Raw genomic sequence first — 23,199 nt, forward strand, 5'->3', positions numbered from 1 at the left:
CTGCTGGGCTGATTGCCCCCAACTGCCCCCTCCCCCCACCAGCCTGATCACCCCCAACTGCCCTCCCCTCCTGGCCTGATCGCCCCTAACTGCCTCTGCCCAGCCACCGTGGCTTTGTCTGGAAGGACATCCGGAGGTCTCCCAGTCTAATTAGCATATTACCCTTTTATTAGTATAGATAAGGTAAAATTATACTATGGGTGGGGTTTATGGTCTTAGGGATCAAGGAAAGGTTCCTAGAGAAATTGATATTTGAGCTGAGAGCTGAAGGATAATTAAGGAGTCAGGATTCAAGTAGAAGAGGCTGGTTGAAGGAGGGCTTAGTGCCAATTGAGCATCACGCATGAAGGATTGGATATTAGGGAGCTTGATGTGACTAGGTTAGAATTTTGTGAAACAGTTGTAGAGAGAGGAAGAGTGAGATGGTGAGCAATGTAGAATTGCTGGGCAGCTTAAGATTGATGAGGGGCTCCTACTGTGATTTTTATGACTTGTGTGTCTTTCTCCAGCTGCCTGGTGAATTTGGTTATTTATACAATCAAAGGCTAATTAGCAATTGAGAAGCAGTGTTCTCTTTCTATAGCTTTGTGATGACTTTCTGTAGCTTCATTTTGTCTTTCTTTGGTAAGACGCCCACCTGCACTCCCTAACTAACTCCTAGAAGAAAGGAGTAGTTGCAAAGGAAACTCCCCACTTTGGTTACTCTTAGCTAAATTAATAAAATGTAAATTAGTTTTTTAAAAATATATTTTTTATTGATTTTAGAGAGGAAGGGAGAGGGAGAGAGATAGAAACATCAATGATGAGAGAGAATTATTGATTGACTGCCTCTACTGGGTATCAAGCCTGCAGCCTGGGCATGTGCCCTGACTGGAAATTGAACTGTGATCTCCTGGTTCATAGGTCAATGCTCAACCACTGAGAACATCTTGATATTTTAATCATTAAAAGAGATCTGCCTGGCTGGTGTGGCTCAGTTGGTTGAAGCCCCCTCCCATCCCATACACCCAGTCAGGACACATATCTAGGTTGAGGGTTTGATCCTCAGTTGGGGCATGTGCAGGAGGCAATCTATTGATGTTTCTCTTTCTCCCTTCCTTTCTCTCAAATCAATTTAAAAAAAAATAATAAAGATTTATTCTGGGGAAAATACTCTGTCTCTCCATATGTTATGAAGTTCAGAGATAGTGTTTGAGAAATACACTTAACATTTTAATGGGACTTGGTTGTTAATTTTTTATTTTATCTTCTTAACAGCCCTCTCTATGCTATGCTAAGAAAGAATCTTGTCGCTTTAACCACTGCTACTGCAGGTATGTCTCATCATATTTTTTCAGTCTATATCATAGCTTTAAGTTCAAGGGGGCAAATGATGAAAGGGAAAACAAGGATCAAGGTGGAGATGGAATGCTCTCTTGGCATGACTGGGAGGGATACCATCACACAGAATGTGATTACTATGTCACTTAACTTTTAATTGTGAAAACTTTCCAATATACTAAAGATAGATTGGTATACTATGTGCGCCTGTTAGACTTAGCAATTGTTAACATTTGATCATACTTGCTTTATGTAGGCATACTTTTAAAATTGCTAACAGATCACGTCTTTTTTCCTTTGAACATAACTATAGTGCCATTATTACACCAAACAAAATAATGATAAACTAAATAACTCCATAATAGTATCCAATAGCCAGTTTATGTATAGTTACCCTCAGTTATCGCAGAAATATCTTTTACATCTGGCTTGTTCAAAGTCCACATTTGATTCAGAGCCCCCACACTACATTTGGTTGCTAACACTCCTTTTGTTTTTATTTCATTTATTTGGTGAAGAAATGAATCATTTGTCCTGTAGCATGTCATTCTAGAGTTTGTAGATTGTGATGTTGTTTAATGTGTTTCTCTGTTCTATCTTTGATAAACTAGTAGTGCTCAAATAGATTCAAGTTTAAATTTTTTTCTGGGAAGGTTTCATAGGGGGTACTTTTGTACCTCTATTGCATTACATCAGAGTCATGTAAGGTCTTTGTGTCCTTCTTTCAGTGATAAGAGTCTGTGGGCTTACATGGTGTCAACCTGATCCATCTATTATAAAGGTCCCCCAAGAACCTTTCACCTAATAGTTTTAGCTTTCTGTTACTTATTTTTTTAAAAAACTTAATATGTCGTGAATATTCACCCATTTCATTCTTTGAAAACATATTTTTTAACGCTTTTGTCTTTTTCTTTAAAACATATTTTTATTGATTTCAGAGAGGAAGGAGAGGGAGAGAGAGAAACATCAATGATGAGAGAGAATCATTGATTGGCTGCCTCCTGCACGCCCTCAATTGGGGATCAAGCCTGCAACCCAGGCATGTGCCCTTGACTGGAATCGAGCCTGGGACCCCTCAGTCCCCAGGCTGACGCTCTATTCACTGACCCAAACCAGCTAGGGCGCTTTCTGTTATTTGAAGGCCAGTTTGTCTAACCCCGTGGTCGGCAAACTGCGGCTCGCGAGTCACATGCGGCTCGCGAGTCACATGCGGCTCTTTGGCCCCTTGAGTGTGGCTCTTCCACAAAATACCGCGGCCTGGGCGAGTCTGTTTTGAAGAAGTGGCGTTAGAAGAAGTTTAAGTTTAAAAAATTTGGCTCTCAAAAGAAATTTCAATCGTTGTACTGTTGATATTTGGCTCCGTTGACTAATGAGTTTGCCGATCACTGGACTAACCCTTTGCTTGATTGCATACCTCTTAAATCCAGCACTTTGAGTTTAATTTATTAGGCATGTGCAGGAAACTGGCAGCTCTCGATATGAAGTGTGGTGTGCTAGATATAAGTGATTAATAAACTGGAGACAATGGAAATGCAACCCTGTCTCATTTCCAAATAATGAAACTTTTCCACTTAAGACAGCACTTTCGATTGTCTACCTTTCAGTAGGTTATTGAAACAAATAAGCTTGAAAAAAATGTATTCCTAATAAAGATTTACACTTTAAATGAGAAATTGCTCTCATTGAAATGTGATTTTGAACTTACATTGAATTTTGAAGCCTTGTTGGTTTGAGTCTTTGCCCACTTTACCCAGCTGTAAATTTCTATTTGATAGGGAAGGCTTTGGGGATAATACGGCGCTTTATTGAAATTCAGTCACTTGAAAAATAGTATGGCTTTTCTGGGATACTCACTATAGGCTTGAAATAGAGGATTTTATATTTGCTCCTTTACAGTAAAATTTGTTTTCTGATCTTTAGGTATAATTCTCACCTTTTGTCTCTCATTTTCTTTCTTGCACTTCCTTTGCAGAATTTAACATGCCATGTGTTAAAATGAACATTTTATAGCAAACATTTCAGTTGATCCTCACAACAACCCTGTGGGGAAGGTCTGGAGATAAAGAAATTAAGATTTTAAAAAATAGAATGAGTGACTAGTCCAGTTTCATATGCCACTGATTAAGTGGTACAGGAGATATTTCTGATTAGCCAGCAACCTTCCCCCCCCTTTTTTTTATTGTGCCACACATTGCTGCCCCCTTAATCCTTGCTTACAATATAATTTGCTCCAATCAATTTTTTAAACACATTTTTTTCTCTGAACATTAAATCTGTAAAACGTCTTATTTTTCATCTTGTCACTTTGGAATAATTTCACCTACAAAAATACTGCAAAAATATTATAGAAAGTTCCTTATACTCTTTATCCAGACCTTTTATAACCATAGTACAAGTAACTTTATCTTTCTGATTTGCACTTGGATTAGTACCTGTGGTTGATCTTTGTAAAATGGGTCAACTGTGCTGTTTTATATGAAAGGAAGAATGAGACAAGTACTTTCCATATACCTATTTTACACCTTTGCAAATGAGCTAAATACTTTATTTTGATGGCTGAGGAAAGTATTATTTAAAATGATGGTGGTTCTTTATAAACCATTTCTCCAAATTTCCACATGCATCCTAATAAAATGAATTTTATATGACAAACTTTGCATTTAAGAATTCGTTTGTACATTCTAGTTTTCTCAGATAACTTCTTTTTTACTCCTAATTGTTGTAGCTGAATAAGGCTTTAGAATATAAATGATAGTAATCGAATGGCAGTAAAGGACTTCATCTGTGTTGTATGCTAACTGAAGTTTGAGGACCACTGTGGTCAGAAAATGCTGTCTCTTAAACTTCTCAGTATCTCTGTTTATAACAGTACTTCTAGAAATAATGCTCTTTATAATTACAATTTTGAAAATGTTTGTTTTGTGCAAAACAACTGAATTGTGAGACTAGTTGTAGGATCTGTATTCTCTGCCAGTCTCTTTAGAGAAGGATTATTTTCCATAAGATCTCTGGACCTGATAGTAGCCGATGAACCCAATTCATGGTAGGCTTACATATAAGCATCTCAGTTATTCATAGCCTCTGAGAGGTCCAGATTATTAAATTCTCTGACGCTAAGCTGTCACCTTTTGTTCTGTTTAAAAATTTCCAAGTCCTTGAAATACATTTCTTTCAGACTATCTAAGAATTTCTCTTAGGTTATTGTTTCCTTTGTTTCTTCTTATTGGTCTTGAGAAAAGCTTTCTCTGCTTCCTTGTCCTTCTTAGGAAATGTTTATAGTAACTGGGAAAAATGAGACTTGTTGATTTAAAAAACCTAATCTATATTCAGGTGTTGGGAATTTAAACTATGAAATCATTGACATTTAGAATGTGAGTTTACATGAAGATGCTATTGTGTTATAAAGCAAGTGAGAAATTCCAGATTTTCAGATTTCATTACCCTTTATAACTTTTTAACATTTGAAAATAAAAATTAAATGAAAAAGCCAGGCCTTTTAAAAAATATATTTTATTGATTTTTTTATAGAGAAGAAGGGAGAGCGATAGAGAGTTAGAAACATTGATGAGAGAGAAACATCCATCAACTGCCTCCTGCACACCCCCTACTGGGGATGTGCCCGCAACCAAGGTACATGCCCTTGACCGGAATCGAACCTGGGACCTTTCAGTCTGCAGGCCGATGCTCTATCCACTGAGCCAAACCGGTTAGGGCCAGACCTTTTCTTTTTGTTGTTTACAACTTTAGAGGCAAATTTGGTAATAAAATACCTATACGAAGAGATGATAAAAATACGCACCATTATTTCCTCTTGAATCACTTTTCATATTAAAATTTGAAAGCTTGCTATGGAAGAACATTTTTTTTGGTTATTTTTCATTTCCCCCAGATTATATTTTGGTGACATATTTTGAATATAGCCTGTTTTGGCTTTTGTGGTTTTTACCAGTTTTGATTTTCCCATTTCTTTTGGATGAGAGCCTTGTTAAATCAACATGGAGAGGTACATCTCTAGGGACCAAACCTGGCTCCAGGGTTGTTTGCTGAGGTCCTTTCTGTGTGGAAAGAATGGTTATTACCAGGGAAGGTTTTCCTTTTGTTTTACTTGCTATCCAGATGCTGCTCAGACTCTCGCTATCGCACAGGATCAAAATCTGGATATTCCAAGTCAAGACCACCTGAAGGTAAAATCACCACATGGTGACTTCTTTTGTTGTACAGAGTGGCCCCTTCTCTGTACCTATGGATCTTGGACTCCCAAGACCTCTTGCTGAATGTGGTAAGAATTTGATAAGAAAGGTTCTTGGGAGTTCACAGACCAGGGACAGAGTGAAAATTCTCTGTTCTGTCCATAACAGAGTTCCAGTCTCTGAATCTTTCTTTGGGATGTAGCACTTCTGATCTTCAGTTCTTCCAGTTGCATCTTCTTTGTGTGTGCGCTTGTGTGTGTGTGACAATGTATATTCATAGGTGTTGGAGGAAACTGCTTTTATTAGATTTTAACAGGCTTGTTGCAATTCAGTTCATGTCAGGCCAATTCTTAAAGCTTCCCCAAACCTGGGAAAACCTTATGATCATCTTGGTATATGGTGAGGATTTCACGTTTTCTGAATTATGCCTAATTATGTAATAGGCTAAAGGGTTTATATTGATAGCTTATTTTTAACAGTACATTTTGGTTGTGCAGAGATTTTTTTCTCCCCCCAGGTTTGCGATTCTCTTAGCTCTGCTCACAATGGGTTGAGATGTTGCCTTTATTTGATGACTGTGGTGAATGCGAGCTCTCTTTCTTGTGTGTAACCCATTGTGTGGCACACTAACTGGTGAGCCAGAAAGGAACTGCTGCATCCCCTGGTCTCAGTCATTTCCACTGCACTGATAGGCGCCTTTCCCTTCTTTTCAGCAAAGTGCAGAGGAAAGCCCCAGTTCCAGGAAAAGTACTGAAGAAGGCTCTGTTCCCACACTGCCTACCTCACAGAATAAATGCACACATTCCAGAGAAGGTAAGTTTTGGATTAGAGCTATGTAGACTTTTCTGTTGGTAAGTTCTAGGAACGACATCTATCCAAATTAAAGCACTCGCTATAACGAATGCCGTTATATAGAGAATAAAAAATGTAATGCTGTCCCTTCCAGGTGAAGTAGGAGGTGCACATGTCATACTTGTTCCTCATTCTTTTCTGAAAATCTTTTTCTTTAAATCCTGTCACTGCTGTTACCTTTGAAGAGGATGGCAGTGCTCTTTTAGCAACCCAGGTTACTGGGATGGAACACACCCCTCCTTTAGCTGGTAAGCTCAGAGGAGATGGCTGCCCACTTACCAGTTTGCCACCTGGTCACTTAGCTGCCTTGGTCTTTTAAATATTGGTATCCCTGTACATACTTGATTTGGCTAGAATTTTTATTTTGATTTGTTTGCTTGATGCAAATTTTCATAGATTTTTGAAGTTTGCAAAAATGGTAAAATATACTGACTATCTCAGAGCCAGGAGTTGAGATATAGAAGCCTGGTAATTCCTTTGCCCTTGGGAGGTGGTAATCAGATCTTTGCCATACATGCAGATGTGGTATGGTTAAGTTAAATTAGTGATATGTTGGAAGTTTTCCCAAGCCCTATTTATAAAAGATTCCCTAAATTATTTTCTCCAAAAATGTATAAAATAAAAAATTCCTCAAAGGCACTTATGTCATGATGGTTTCTAGTCTAGGCTCACATTTGGAGCAGTGGCAAGAAAGTTATGCTGTTGAAATTGTTTTAAATGTTTACATTAAAACTGAATCAATTTCTATATTTGTTTTCCTCAAATTTCATTTGAGTGTAAACGGAATATTGGGCTACCTAATTGCCTTAATTTCAGTCTGTGGCATTAATATAGAATTTTGTTTCTTTAAATGCAGGTCTTGGCTTATTTTCTCCTTAGAAGGCTGTTTAAAACATAAGAACAGCAAATTCAAGAGACTATATGTAGTTTGTGATGTAAGTTTTGAGAATAAATAGCTTAGTATTTTTAGGGAGATGTATAGGTAGGACTAAGTTTTTATATGTGGAAAGAATGTCCTATTTCCATTCCCTGCACAAGAAGTTACAGAGCTTGACTAGGTGAAGATAACTTTAATATTCGTCTTAGGAGTTTGGTTTCTGGTAACTTCAGCAAGGAGTAAGTAAAAAGATAGTTGAAGTTTCCCTGAGCACAGATATACCTTTTGATAGACGGGATCAACATAATTTGTAAGTAGATAGGATAAACTTTTATTCTAGCAGGGACCCATTATTGCAGAAATCTTTTAAAGCATATGTATATACCTCAGCACATTTAAACACCTGTGGTTGCCACTGGCATGTCTAGTACATTGGGAGAGGAAGAAAGTAGGAAACAAGTAAAGCACAAACTAAGATTGCATGATGGCAAAGAAAAAAGAATTTCATGTGGTAGCAACAGACCTATGTTAGTAACTGCCTTGCGTGTCATTTAAATGTAGGACACAGGATCTGTTACTTGAAATATGGGGAGCCTTAATGTATTTTGGATTTGCAGTATTTGTAAATTTTAGATATCTTAACTCTGAAATAGCTAATAAAGTCTAAACAGGAGAGTAGATGTGAGCTCGGCAGCTGAGACAGGTATTTGGTTTCTGATTCTTCCTTACTGGGAGCAGGAGTGACTTTTTACTTACCTTATAGAGAGGTTGTGACTATTGTAAAGAGTCTTGCTTCTTAAGGCTTGTGTACATAGTTATGCTTTTCATTTGACTTCTGTAGACGAGACGTCTAGGCTGGACCTCGGGCTTGAGGAGTGGGATGTAGCTGGCTTGCCATGGTGGTTTTTAGGAAATTTGGGAAACAGTTACACACCTAGAAGTAATGGCTCAACTGATTTACAGACAAATCAGGTAAATTTCATGTTTGAAGAGAAACTTCTTTTTTTTCTTGTGAAAAGAGTAGCATTTGGTTGATTTCTTTCTCTGTCATATGTCACATTCAGGTTATCTAAAACCTAGCCAACCACTTATTACTTCCACTGTCATAGTAATTTAAGCCATTGTCATTCTGCTCCTTTATCTTATATTCTCCATTGCACTTCTCACTTGGTCAAATGATTATTTTATTGTGTTTGTGTGTGTATTGACTGTTTATCCCCACTGAAATGTAAGTCCAGGGCTTTAATATTATTAACCACTCTATTCTATTGCCTAATAGCTGACAAATCATAGTCGTTCGGTGAGTATTTCTTCAGTAAATGAATGGACAAATGATGGCAAAATAATAAGGTGTTTCATAGGAATATTATAGAAAAGCATGTCATAAATGTCCATAGTTGAATGCAGAAAGAAAGTTATATTTAAAGTTGTTTAAGAAAGCGGAGAGAAGGTTTGAGTTACTGTCAGTATTTCTCCTTTTTTGTTCAGTAAACATTGGCTATTAAAGGAGGGATATCTTACAATTAATAGGATGTTTTCTAGGTTCTCAGAGTGCCACTTGTGGGAAGGAATGCAGAGAATGGATTCCATTTACTTGAGCAACTATGAGTCTTTAGCTTTTAGGCTCTTCAGTACTGTTTCTCAGATGTTATACCTGATCTGTTAAAATACAAAATTCTGACTGTCCTCAGCTTTAATAAACATACTCTCAAAATTAAGAAGAAAAACAAAATTCCTTACCAGGCATCTGTACATCCATTAGCTTTTACATAGTAGGTATTTGTTGAATGAATAGATGTCCATTGGAGAAAGGCTGGGTGTTTGGAGATATGTGAGGACATTGAGTTTTGGGTTAATTTATGTTGGTTCAATGTCTCTGATAAGCTTCTGACTACAAAGCCTCGTTTGTTTTTTCTGTTAGGATATAGGTACTGTCATTGTTTCAGATACGACAGATGACGTGTGGTTTTTGAATGAGTCAGTATCAGAGCAGTTTGGTGCTGGAATAAAAGTTGAAGCTGCTGATATTGAACAAACAAGTGAGGAAGTAGGAAAAGTGAGAGACAAAATGGTATGTTGAAATATTTCACATTGGTTGTATTTATGTGTGTGTAGTATACTCTATTCATATCTGGTGACGTGACATACTATTCTGCCTTATACAACAAATGACTCACATAATCACCCCACCCCCTTTCTTAGTATTTTTCTATATCTAATTTTAGGGTTCACACTCAGTTAACCAACGCTGCCTTAACACGTTAAGCGCCCAGCCTGTTTTGTCTTCCGGATGGAATGTATAGTGTCAGTCACTGGTGACTGATTGGGCACTTAACGTGTTAAAAATAGACTAGGACTCCATGGGTAAAACTCCTCCTTTGTTAGAAGCAATAATCAACACTTTTCCTGCTTGCCTAGTTTGTCATTGTATAGTTTTTTTCTTCTGGAGACTTTGTGTTGCTAACAATGCAAGGTTCTAAATGGCCACAATAGCCTGTAGAGAGAAAAAAATCGTATTTCTTGGATGTGTCAATAGATTTCATAACCATTTTATACCCAAAGGGAAATAGATGAGTTTTTCCATTATAGATTTTAAATAGGAGGAAAGAGGGAGCTAGAATTCTTGAGTACATAGTGGGAATACACCAAGATGAAGAGTCATACAAACATGTGTTCAAGTCTAAAAATAAATTGGGAAGCAGGTCCCAGTGCCTGACATGGTCAAGAACCTCATAAATATCCACTGAATAAATAGAGCAAAAAACAGAACTATATTGGATCATTCTTTTAATTTAAGAGATTTTCATAGTAATTTTGGTTCCTGAAAGGGATGTCCTGTGTGTTTGTGGTGGGCAGATAGATAGTTGGGTTCTCTTAGACTAGTTATATGGGTAGCATTAGAAGGGAATGCAAGTGGCTAGCTGACATTTGGAAACTTATATAGAGAGATGGGACTTAAAATACTTAAACTATTGTGACAAAGTTGCTATACAGAGGGTCATAATTGTATATAATTGGTTTTGTTCCACATACTGTGTCATAAAACTAAGGTTTTAATTTTTAGAATTTTAAATTCTAAATTATAAAATTTAGAAGACACTTCCCACATTTCTTGTTGTTTCCTGGACTGTAGGCATGTTTTTATAGGACAGCCAGAGTATTACATAACTAGTTGTACTTTTGAATATGAAGAATAACATTTTAAAATACTTTGTTGTCATTTTTCACATCTAAATTTCTTATTTTATACACTGCTTTTACATTGCCTACCTAGATTCCCAAGATAAATTTCCACATTTAATAATTTGTGACTTTTCTACTCTGATACTGTTGTTGTTTTTTAAAGATTTTTTATTGATTTTTGGAGAGGTTGATTGATTGACTTGATCGAGCGATCAGCTGCCTCCTGCACGCCTCCTGCCAGGGACCGAATCCACAACCCCAGCGTGTGCCTTGGAGTCAAACCAGCAACCTTTCAGTGCGCAGGATGACACCCAAGTAGCTGAGGCATCCCAGTGAGGGCTTTTTTTTTTTTTTTTTTTTTTTTTAAAGTCATAATTGAGGGCACCCTCTCTTTTCTGGGTGCTAGGTGTGTACAGAATCATTTTTGGTCTCATATTTAGGCTATCTCCTTTTAAAGTGTTAATGATGGAGGCAGGATATGAGCTTTAAATTGAAGCTCTTTCATCTTTTCGGTTCTCAGGTAATAAACTCATGTGAAATAGGTAAACCTCACTAATGAGATATCTTTGCTGTCACAGGTGATTGAAGTGGGAAAAAGTGATGACCTTGAGGACTCTAAGTCCATATGTGATGATACTGATGTAGAGGTTGCCTCTGAGGTACGCTTCTCTAGTCTGAGACGGTAATGTTCCAACAGTTCACTGTGAAGAATGCTATTTCCCCCCCCATTTTTGTTTACCTTTCCTGGGTGTTAAGAGATGTTGGTTTCTTTACATTTTGTTAGAGGTTTTTATTAGAATTTGAGAAGAGATGAGTTGAAAAGGGATGACTTTAATGCCTCTCTGAGTGCCTTTCTCCTGCTATAAAAACTGGACACAATGCAGTGGGTACAGTTATTCAGAATAGTACTGCACTGCTTTTCCCACTAGCACCTCTGCAGTGCCAAAGATAGACTTACAAGCTATCTAAAATTTTTTGTTGGTATAAAAATCATATTTTTAATATTTTCTTAAAAAGAAATGGAAAGGCTGTTTCCATACAGGTTTATATTAATTGAGGGCTAATAAATGATTTATTATTAAGCTTTTAAGTAATAGTTATGGATTTGTCACCAATTAACAACTAATGTTTAGACTCAAATGTGTTCCTAATTTTTCTATTTTCATGCTAGGTCCCCATTTTCCTTTTAGTGTTCCTCTCAGCTAACTCACTAGAAAAAAGAGGGGCGGTAAGGGAAGGATAAGGAGGTTGATTTTACTTTTTGCTGCTTGGGGATAGGAAAAATTTTAGGTTGTCTCTGGTGTTGATTCCTCTCCCAACCCCACCCCGCCACTATTGACCATTATGGTAATTCATTGCAAATTATCTATCTGTGCATAGATAGGTAATAAGGTGGAATATATTGATCCATTAAGTGTTCTTGACCGTAATACAGGTAGCAGGGTTAAGTGTTTCCATCTTCATCAGACTTCTATGGCTATTTGGACCAAGAAAACCTATTAAGCAAATAGACCGTATTTTATCAAATCAAAGATGACATTGACTTTAATAAACCCTATTGTGTGTTTTTTTAAAAATATATTTTACTGATTTTTTTTTTACAGAGAGGAAGGGAGAGGGATAGAGAGTTAGAAACATCGATGAGAGAGAAACATCGATCAGCTGCCTCCTGCACACTCCCCACTGGGGATGTGCCCACAACCAAGGTACATGCTCTGACTGGAATCGAACCTGGGACCCTTGAGTCCGCAGGCCAGCGCTCTATCCACTGAGCCAAACCTGTTAGGGCAACCCTATTGTTTTATGTACTACTAGAAAAGTCGATGCCAATTAGACTATGACACACCATCAGTTATGAATTCCAAATCTTTATGAAGTTCCTTTGAGTATTTGTGTAGTACTCATACGAGAGCTGAGGATCTTCAGCTGGCACAAGAATGTTTTGAGACTCTCTAGTGAACATCCCAGTTTAACAAATGGTTGTGTCCCTGCTTCTTGGTCTAGGCCAGTGGTCGGCAAACTCATTAGCCAAATATCAACAGAATGACGATTGAAATTTCTTTTAAGAGCCAAATTTTTTAAACTTAAACTTCTTCTAGTGCCACTTCTTCAAAATAGACTCGCCCAGGCCGTGGTATTTTGTGGAAGAGCCACACTCAAGGGGCCAAAGAACCGCATGTGGCTCGCGAGCCGCAGTTTGCCGACCACGGGTCTAGGCAATTGAGTTATAACTTCTAAACTTGAAGTGCTTGATTTATCTTCATTCTGAAAACAGTCAAGTCAGTCAAATCATTGATCCTGTGAAAGCCAGGCTATGATCACATTAAATACTCTGGACTTGTTCCTTTGAACTAAGCAAGTCATGTAAAATTTATTGAGCTCTAGTATCTCTCTCTCTCTTTTTTTTTTATATATATATATTTTATTGATTTTTTTACAGAGAGGAAGAGAGAGGGATAGAGAGTTAGAAACATCGATGAGAGAGAGACATCGATCAGCTGCCTCCTGCACGCCCCCTACTGGGGATGTGCCCGCAACCCAGGTACATGCCCTTGACTGGAATCGAACCTGGGACCCTTCAGTCCGCAGGCCGACGCTCTATCCACTGAGCCAAACCGGTTAGGGCGAGCTCTAGTATCTCTTAATTTTAATATGGAGAACTAGGAAAAACTTACTTGGCATTCAAGGTCAAGAACATTTTTTTTTTCTTTTAGAACATTCATTTTTTGAGGGTGTGATTTAGGCATACAGTTAGCTACCTAAGATCCTGAGAGCAGTGAGAAAGCATGAATAAATAAGTTAGTAGTTTCTAAATCTCACAATTGTAGCTTTTTTTGCCAGATTTTATAACATTCCTTAAATAGTAGAAAAGAATGACAGTAGTATCTCTTCATTCTTTAGCCTCTCAACATAAGTGTTAGTTGTAAAAAGAGAAATGACCTAAAAAGAAAGCAGAAAAGCAAACAAAGTAAATTCCATTCATACTAGAAAGCCAAAATAATTAATGTAACTTTTAAAAAAGATTGCTATATTAAATTTTGGCTTGAATTGGCATTTGTGTCACTATCAAAGTGGCTGTACAATGTATTTTAATTCTAGGCTAGACCTGTGGTTTGGACTGTCTGGGCTCTCAGTAGCTTAGTGAGATGATGAGAGTTTGGCCCACCTTCCCTTTTTCTCAGCATCATGTTCCCCACTGAATATTAATTGGCTGCACTTCCCTTTGTAGGATGAGTGGCAGTGTACTGAGTGCAAGAAATTTAACTCTCCAAGCAAGAGGTACTGTTTTCGGTGCTGGGCCTTGAGGAAAGATTGGTATTCAGATTGTTCTAAGTTAACCCATTCTCTCTCCACTTCTGATATCACTGCCATACCCGAAGAGAAGGAAAATGAAGGAATTGATATCCCTGATTGCCGCAGAACCATATCAGCTCCAGTTGTTATACCTAAAGATACATATAAAAAAGAAGAAAACCCCAAACTCTTTGATCCCTGCAACTCTATGGAGTTCTTGGATTTGGCACACAATTCTGAAAGTCAAGAGACTGTGTCAAGCATGGGAGAACAATCGGCTAACCTTTTCAAGCAGAGAACAGTGACAGGAAGCATGGAGGATTGCCGGAATCTTCTGAAGCCATGTAGTGTATGTGAGAAAAGACCACGTGACGGGAACATTATTCATGGAAGGACGAGCCATCTTGTCACTTGTTTTCCGTGTGCCAGAAGATTAAAGAAGACTGGGGCCTCATGCCCTGCGTGCAAGAAAGAGATTCATTTGGTTATTAGGGTTTTTATAGCATAGCTGTGAATCAGTGAATTTTAAAACTATTAACAGGGTCAGGTCATGTATTCAAAACGTCAGTCTTGGGCATCTTCGTCCAGTCTGATCCATTGTTTATTTATTCATGTAAAGGTCATGTTTCAGAACATTTTTGCTTGTATAAATATATGGAAATTGAGAATGAGTTCTTTAGAACTAGACTTAATTTGGGGACTCAGCTTGAAAAGATGTTAATCACTTCATCCTCCCTTCAGAGCTGAGGATCTGGGCCCTGGTTGGTGTGGCTCAGTTGATTGGATGCCATCCTGTGTACTGAAGGATCATGGGTTCAATTCCTGATCAGGGCACATACCAAGGTGGCCGGTTCAATCCCTAGTTGGGGCACATACAGGAGGAAACTGATCCTTGTTTCTCTCCCCCTTCCGTTCTCTCTATAATCAATAATTAAAAAAAAAAAAAAATCCTCACCCAGTGGTTGAGCGTCAACCCATGTACCAGGAGGTCACAATTCGATTCCTGGTCAGGACACATGTCCGGGTTGTGGGCTCAATCCTTCTCATTATTGATATTTCTCTTTCTCCCTCTCCCTTCTCTCTGAAATCAATTTAAAAAAAAAAAACACACTTAAAAAAAGATCCTTGGGTGAGGATAAAAAAAATTAGTATCTGAGAGGGAGCAACTACCAGTATAAACAAAAATATGTTCATTTACTAAATTACTTGAAGATTAACATTTCTTTAGTTAATTTTATTTTCTATTTTCTGTTTGGGAATGTTAATTTTTAATTCAATTACAGTTGACTTTCAATATTATATTAGCTTCAGGTGTATGGCATAGTGATTACATCCTCCCATAAGTCTAGTACCCTCACCTGACATCATTTATACTTATTACAATATTATTGACTCTGTTCCTTATGCTGTTAAGGAATGTTCTTAGGCATCTAAACCCAGGTGGCTATTAGAAATATAGCAAAGCTAACAATGGGAAAAAAGAATCCAATTAGTCAAGTTATGTAGTGCTATAGATCACTTTATATGTTGGCAATCAGGCTGCATGGTTCAGAGAAGCCAAAAGAAAAGTCTTAGAAAACAGATTTCTTCCATGTGTGCTGAGAATAATGCTAACATTTTTTGCTAACAGACACCTAAAATAATTTTGAAAGTATATGTAATCTTTTGCACATTTTGAAAATTGAGGTACAATTAGCAAACAATAGTGTTCCCTTCTGTAGACATGTAACTACCCAAACCAAGCTCTAGAAGAACACCTGTCACCTTAGAATATTCCCTGTGCCCCTTTCCAGGCAGTCCTACCATTTCACGGCTCTCGCCCTAGATTAGTTTTCCTTTTGGCACATGTTTAATCGGACATCTGAATTTTAAGAATAAATTTTTGCCCTAGCTGGTTAGGCTCTGGACAGAGAATTGGCCTGCCGACTGAAAGGTTCTGGGTTCGATTCTAGTCAAGGGCACATGCCTGGGTTGTGGGCTCAATCTCCAGTAGGGGGCGTGCAGGAGGCAGCCAGTCAATGATTCTCTCATCATTGATGGCTTCAATCTCTCCTCCTCCCTCTCTGAAATCAGTAAAGGTATATTTAAAAAAATGTTTAAGTACTTTCAGAGGATATACTATCCAGTACATTGTGTATGTGCTTTAAAGATATTTTTATCAAAGACTTGGAGCTGCAGATAGAGATGATGGAATTTGTAGAAAATGTTCCGTCATATAAACGGGCAAAGCCTGTTCTCAAAGTTAATGAGCCAAACCAGACTTAACTTTCAGTCAAAAAATCTTGACTTTTTTTTTTTCTTATTATTTTCAGAGCGTGCATGATTTAATGACCTATATTAGATATCATGGATGAAATCGAGAATTGCTTTAGAAGGATTTGCTGATTCTCCTGTAGCCGCTGGTATGGTGCCTTGTTGTTTAGGCTGCATAGGCTGAGGATTTAGTCCTGGTCTGAAGTCAACTATATTACCGTCTATTTTTGACCCAACAATTCTTGAAAACCCCGTTTGCTCAGTTTTGACTTTGATAGCTTGTAGAATTTCCTCAAGCTTGTCAAACCTCTTGTCATATTTGGACTCTATAACTGTAAGCCGGGACTGAATATCTTTAAGTGACTCAGATAACTGGTTGAGTACTGTGAGTGTTGCAGTTGTGTCCTTAGTTGAACGAGTTGACACTGGGTCTAGAATTTGATGAACTTGTTCAATACTTTCTGCCTCATAACTTGATGCAATAGACATTGACGGACTCACTCTTCTTGCTTGTGAGCCATCATCATCTTCTGGGATCGACTCAACTTCAACTATCTCTGCTGTATCTGAGTCTCCGTCTGCGAGTGGTTCTCTTCTCTTTAGGACTTGATCTCTTTGTCCTCTCCCGCTCGGGTTCATGGGTTCTAGAGGTACCCTCCATTAAAGTTGATTTGTGTCCAAAAAATCTTGACTTTTTAATTAAATGGATTAACATACACTTCTGGCACAACCATCTCAATTACAGTTCTGAGATAGAAAGATAAGGCTAGAATTCTCATAGCTCTCTTTACTGCACTCTGTGCTCTTTTGAAAGTTCTCTGAGTTTTTTGGTATGTTTTTTGTCTTTGTGTTGTTGGTTTTTGGGGGGCATTGTGAGGCAGTGCCCCATAGGAAAATTCTAGTTGTGTGAGAGGCAGTCTTTTGAAAATAGGGAGTGTGGTGATTGTGCAAAGGAAAGTATTAAAGAGAAGTGTTAGATCTGAACAGTTTTTATCTGAGCATATAAATCTTTGGACTGTACATATGGTAATTAAAAATCTTTAACTTGATTTCCTTATAGATATCCCTGTCTACTTTTCCCAAGGAAAAAATCTTGGTTTATGCCCAGGGTTACCAATATGTCAGTTTGAAGAGCAAGGCCTTAGAATTACCAAATGTAAGGATCTTAAGAATCACCTACATGACTTGTTTTAAAAGATTAGCTCACACAAACACCCTCTTCCCAACCCCCCCTCCCCTTCCTCAAATCACAAACATACACTGATCCTTTGGTCTGGGCCAAGGATTTCCATTTGAACAGGTGTTCCTGGAAGCTGGTATAGTGGGCCACAGACCACACTTTTGGAAGTCTTGCCCTTAAAGAAAGGGGTTTTCCAGGTATAGGAAGTAAAATGAATTCCCTTTATTTAGCATCGTATTTAATTTCTAGAGGGTAAGTTTTGTTAAAGTTGGAGAATTTAAAAACTGGAGTATGTACTCAACCTCTTTTATATTGCACGTGAGACAAAAGGTCAGAGGACTAGTGAGTGAAAGTCACAGAGCCAGAACTAGAATCCAAATCTAAACTAGCTTAAACCAACTTGCAGTAAATCTTTAAGCCATTATTACTTCTCATTATTTATTAAATATTTAAATGGTGGTGCTTTTTTGAATTTGGAACAACCAATAACGTTAAAGTACTAGAGGATATGACTTAGCAGCCAAAATTGAACTTTACAGAGAATCGTGGCTTTTAACACTTTTTCCCAGAAGAGAGAAGGCCCAGGAAATGTCAGGCTTTCTTATAATGTCAGATAAATTATTCCTCCCATTGGGAGGACAAGGAAAGGTGTCAGGGGAACCTAAAGCATTTTCTCCAGAATTGTTCCTTCTAGGTGAATGATGCTCAAAAGTCTGCCTCTAGGCATTAGGGACAAGGTGTTTCTCTCCCCCCGCCCCCCCAATAAATGGAACTAATCCTCTGAGTTTAATATTTTGTTAGGCTATGGTAAATGTTCTAAAACTTGAGAGAGATAAATTATTTTCCTCCCTATTTTCCCCCCAATACTCCTCTCTTCATGTTAGTTTAACAGCCCTCAGTTTTATTTTTTTCAGTCAAGTGTTTTTGCAAGTGATAACTTAAGAGGCAGGGAGGGTTGGGGATCCACACTAGTATCCTGTTATTCTCCTTATGTTAAGTTGCAGTATTTTAGAAAACTTAAAAAAAACTTAAAATATTATTTGTGTTTGTAGATAGTCAGATGCTAATTTTGGTACAGCCTGGCCCAGAATCATCCAGTGATACTCAGTTTTCCTCCTCTTCCCCTTGTTCACCCGGGTTTTTCACTGTTCCCGTTAGTACCGAGTACTTTGCTTAGAAGATCCTTGAGCTGAAAATAGAATAAACCTACACTTGGGCTTACTGTGCCTTTATGGAGCCTTTTGAGTGACTGAAATGCTACAGAGAAGTGTATCTGCAGTATTTCTTGGTACCTTATCTGAAATCCAAGATGCTGCTTCTGCAAATGGTTTTTCCTTTACCCAGGATCCTTACTCAGTGTCTTTTGGGAGTATAGCACAAGAAGCGGAGTTCCTTATTTCGTGAGGGTAGAATGGGCCAGGAATCTTAAAAGGGCCAAATAGTGCAATCAGCAATTCCTCACGTGCAGAAACTAGGCCGTCTTCATCTGTTTCCGATACTGTTCTTTTTTCACTGCCACTGTGTTACAGGTACATTTTACTCACTGCCACTGCAAGCATTTGTCGGTGAAGTCTTTGCTGTTTACTACTGTGAGATAAATTCTTGACTTCAAACACTACCATTTGTTTAGAGTGATCATATACTCTGATTTGTTGGAAATGGTGCCAGTTTACTCCCATTTTTGAGCATGCTATCTTCATCTCTTCCCTTTCACTCAGATGCCTTCATTGGGATGTTAAATTATATGGTCTCCGTATAGGCCATGCTTGAGTTGAAATCCGGATTGAGAGGAAAGAGCCTGTTAAAGTAGGTGTCAGTGGAGTTTATGGTATCTGTTGTATTGTGCCTTAGACTTGTGATTAATGAAATCATCCCACATTAGCACATTTCTTGTTTTTGTTATTTAAATTAATATTTATGATCATGTTATCCTGGACAAAAAGTTCAGAGCATCGATGACAAATCCTTACAAAAGCCAAGCAAATTTCTAGATTATAGTTAAAAATGTCTCCCGTCCTTTCATATTAACTCATTATACTTGCACTGTACTTACATTTGATATGCTTCTGTACTTGATACTTAAATCAGTCTTTATTAAAATAATCAGACCAAGCCTTTACAATAACATAACCATTTCTCCACAGTCCGTCTGGACTGGCATAGGTTCCCTGTCCAAGCTTGAATAATGGATTGGCGTCCAGCCACACTAGCCTGCAACCCGCCATGAACTTTTCTAATGTAAAATGGAATCACTGCCAAGCATTTGAAATATGCAGTTGTGTTTTAATAATGTATATGTATTTAGATGTGTATAATGCTTTGTGTGACATTATTTTGTTTGTAAGAATTTATTTTTAAAGATGATGATCATTTGTAGCTTTTTAAATGCCAGTTCAAAGCACTGTTGGCTCCTTTGAGAAGTCATTAATGAGAAGTTGGTGACTGGTAGAGCTTGGGTTCTACAATGCTTCTAGAGTTACCTCTTGGTTCTCTTTAGAAAGGAGGAGTCTTGTTAACCAGCTCTCTGGTTTTTATTATGCAGAGTTATGTGAACTGAAAGTATATGTGGCTTTAGATACTGTGAATCTTGTTTTCTGTTTAAACAGTATCAGCTTCAGTTGTTCAGACCCATGTTCTAAAGAAGAGCTCATATTGATGGTTCTCCCATGCATGGGTGTCCATGCGTGCACACACAGTGTCAAGATTGATGATACTTTTGCTAAAAATGGGTCTAGATTAGAAACTAGCTGTGATTAAAATCTGCAGGTCAAAGGGTAGGGACCCTGCATGCTCTTGCCTGTGCCAAAAGTGAAGTGTACACTGTTTGCAGATGCCTGGGATTTTGCACTGCCATAGGGCGTGTGGAGGCTACGTTGCTGGAATTGCCCGGATTTGTGATTAGCGGAGTTGTGGTTTCACATAGGAGGAGAAATACTGAGGACCCTAAACTGAAAATGGGTGTCTGAGGTAGTGGTTTTTCCGAATTGCTTTGAAGTGTCCTTTCTTTGACAGCTTTTCTTGTTTGCCATTGCCATAGCCTTCCTTTATGGGAGCTACCAGCTCTTTCCTTCTGTGGGAGAATGTCCCATGAGCATTTTAAGGTGTTTTGATGGAATGAGCATGCAGTCCCAACTAATGCTGTTATTGGTGAATGTAGCATTGTTAAAGGAAATATAATAAATCTATACTTTGATTCATTGTACCTCTATCAAGAGCTTTTCTTTTTTTTTAAATTTACTTTGTTTTTATTTATTTTTTTTAACATTTCCTTACATAATTACCTTTTATTCTTTTTTTTTTTTTCAAATTTTTATTAAGGTATTATATGTGTACATATCTTACCATTGCCCCCCCCACCCCACTGCCATACATGCCCTCACCCCCCAATGTTTTGCATCCGTTGGTTACTCTTATATGCATGCATACAAGTCCTTCAGTTGATCTCTTATTTCCCCCAAAGAGCTTTTCAAATGGCTAAAAATGTTACAGAGAAAGAGTTGTATCTGCAGAAAAGCTAGTCAGTTATTTCTTGGTAGCTTATCTGAAATTCAAGGTGCTACTTCTGCAGATGGTTTTCCTTATCTGGGAGCAGAGCACAGGAAGTAGAATTCCTCATTTCCTGGAGGCAGAACAGGTCAGGGACCTAAAAGAGCCAAATAGCGCTATCAGCAATTCCTTTCTCAGAACAGTTGCTGGAATTTGGCAAATGCTTTATTGAAAATTGATATTATAGAACCAAGAGTTTGTCGGGGCATCTAATTTCTTATAGCAAGGCGTTTTTAGTTCTCTGTTGACTTAGCAGTGATTAGCGTGGTGTCAGACAGTTCCCCCTCCTTATTATTTTTCCCTTGGAGCTCAAAGTTATTCTCTACTCTTGGGTGTTGCTTTTACACCAAAGGCCTTCTGTGTACCACGTCTTTAGATAAGATTCTGCTTTTCCAGTCAGTCCCCGGAATGTTTCTGTTGCAGTTAGTTGGTGGATTCTAGCAATAAGGAAGGGAAGCTGTGACATCTGAGTTACTGATGTTACACAGTTTGTGACTGCAGTTCCCTTGGTGTGTGCCATGGGGGAACAGGGCAATGAGCTCCCCCGTCTCAGCATTAAGAAATTGAGGTCAGCCTTCCCTCTTCCGGGGGATTGTTGTCTCTTTCTCCTCTAGGTGGCATTGTTTTTTCATTTTCTTTTGATAAGAATCAAAATGTCTCCTTTGGTTTTTCTTTCCCTTATAAAAGTAGTGGAGGATGTACTCAAAGGGGAATGGAACATTTCTGGCCCCTTGGCACTTGGCAAGGTAGGGTCTTAAGCAGCCTGTGAATGGGACTCTCCTGAGGTTATAGCTGGACGCTCTGAAGTGCCTCTCAGAGATGAGGAGTAAGATTATTCCACCACCGTGAGTCCAGTCTCGACCTTTCTACACCACCGTTTTTCTCTTTGTACCTCATAGTTTGTTGGGATCTGGGATTAACCGTGGGGGAGCAACGTAATCTAGTGTAACTGCCTTGAATAAGATCTTAGAAGTTGTCATGCCCTTGGAGACCAAGCTCTGGCATTTTCATAAAGGGGGAGAAAATGGCGATTCTGAATAGCTTTGAATAGTGGCCAGCTCACTGGAGCGAGGGAAGGAGACTGTCGTGTGCCCGCCTGGTCTCTGTAAGTCCACTGAGTTAATAGCCCTGCGTCTCTTGTATTTGCACTATGTAATGCTTTTAATACTGTTGATTCTGTCGTGCTTTGTGTAATAAATACTTTTCATTTGCCATTTTGTGGTGTCATTATTGGGGAAATAGGGTATTTGGTTTGTATACAGCACAATCTCATTTCCTGTTTTGACATATGATCGTTGGTCTGATTTGGGGACGAAGAGAATAGCTTTTGCCATAGAAGTTGTTATAGTCAAACAACAATTTTTGATATTTTCCCCCAGTTAGCTATAGAGTCATTATATTTCATTTTTAGGTTCCCAATTCTGAAGGAAACCTCAAACATTTGCAGAGTATTTTTTAACTGAATTGTAGAGGTTTCCCTCCCTAGAGACCTTGAGAACTAGAGAATATAGAGTGCCTGCATGTCCGGAGTGGTTTAAGCAAGCCCCAGGCACACGTGTATGCAGAACTCTTCTGAGTCCACAATTATATCAGCTTGTCCACGTGCTTTGCTATTGAAGAGGTTTCACGTGGTGAGGATGGATTTGTCTCGAGTTTACAAAGAGGTGCCAGGTGAATTGTGTCAAGTGCAAAGGTACTGAGGGTACCTTTATTCACTTGCTTAGCATCTGCTAGGGACTGTAGCAGTGGTTCTTAAACTTTCAGGGATTATAGCCCCCTTTGAAAAGGGAACAAAATATAAGAAATCTCATAAAACACAACATTCTGTGTTCCCTTTCAGGAGCTACATGGAGGCCACTGGCCTGTGGCCTTCAGGTTATGTTTGGAGGGATTCCAGGAAGGTGAGCCTGCCCACAGAGAGCTTGCTGGCCCACGTGCTTTCCGAAGGCTGTTCCCTCAGCACTGAGGCCATTGCGATGAGGGAAGGTCTGGCCAGTTGTCCTGCGTTCATGGCCACACATAGTAGTTGCAGGTTGCTGCCCGCTGCACACTGTAGGAGGCACCCCTCCTTGGCTGCCTGGTGCTGCTTGTGAGCTCACTCCATGCGGACCTGGTACCTCTTGTGAAGCCGCAGCTGAGGAGATGCTGGTGCCCGAAGAGCCCAGGGAAGGAGTCAAGACTGAGCACAAGGATCATACTAATTTGAAGGCTGTGGGGCAGGATGGGTCGACGGTGCAGTTTAAGAGGCACAGCCTTAGCCGGTTGCTCAGTGGTTAGAGAATTGGCCCATGGACTGAGGAGTCCTGGGTTCAATTTCAGTCAAGGGCACATGCCTTAGTTGCAGGCTTGATCCCTGGCCCCCGCTGGAGTGTATGGGGGAGGCAACCAATCGATGTGTCACTCTCACATCACTGTTTCTCTCTGTCTCTCCTCCCTTCCACTCAAAGAAAAAACAAAGCCTGGCCAGCATGGCTCAGTGGTTGCGCATTGACCCAGGAACCAAC

The 23,199-nt window shown here is 38.8% G+C and overlaps 1 protein-coding gene across 7 annotated transcripts in view; it reads left to right on the plus strand.

Moving 5' to 3' along the window:
* The window catches only part of MDM4 (MDM4 regulator of p53), a 65,124-nt gene that overhangs the window by 18,733 nt on the left and 23,192 nt on the right, over positions 1 to 23,199 (plus strand). For 2 of the 7 annotated variants that reach the window (XM_080648886.1, XM_080648887.1), the window contains 7 exons: positions 1,258 to 1,313; positions 5,437 to 5,504; positions 6,224 to 6,323; positions 8,081 to 8,211; positions 9,161 to 9,310; positions 11,001 to 11,081; positions 13,652 to 21,904. In XM_080648886.1, the coding sequence (XP_080505012.1) occupies positions 1,258 to 1,313; positions 5,437 to 5,504; positions 6,224 to 6,323; positions 8,081 to 8,211; positions 9,161 to 9,310; positions 11,001 to 11,081; positions 13,652 to 14,224 (1,159 nt within the window). In that variant the 3' untranslated portion in view covers positions 14,225 to 21,904. Of the gene's footprint in view, positions 1 to 1,257; positions 1,314 to 5,436; positions 5,505 to 6,223; positions 6,324 to 8,080; positions 8,212 to 9,160; positions 9,311 to 11,000; positions 11,082 to 13,651; positions 21,905 to 23,199 lie in introns of those variants that run through there. The other 5 variants (XR_013959466.1, XR_013959467.1, XR_013959468.1 and 2 more) reach the window with 5 other exon arrangements.

Source organism: Plecotus auritus (assembly GCF_963455305.1).
Source record: "Plecotus auritus genome assembly, chromosome: 12".
NCBI classification, from domain to species: domain Eukaryota; kingdom Metazoa; phylum Chordata; class Mammalia; order Chiroptera; family Vespertilionidae; genus Plecotus; species Plecotus auritus.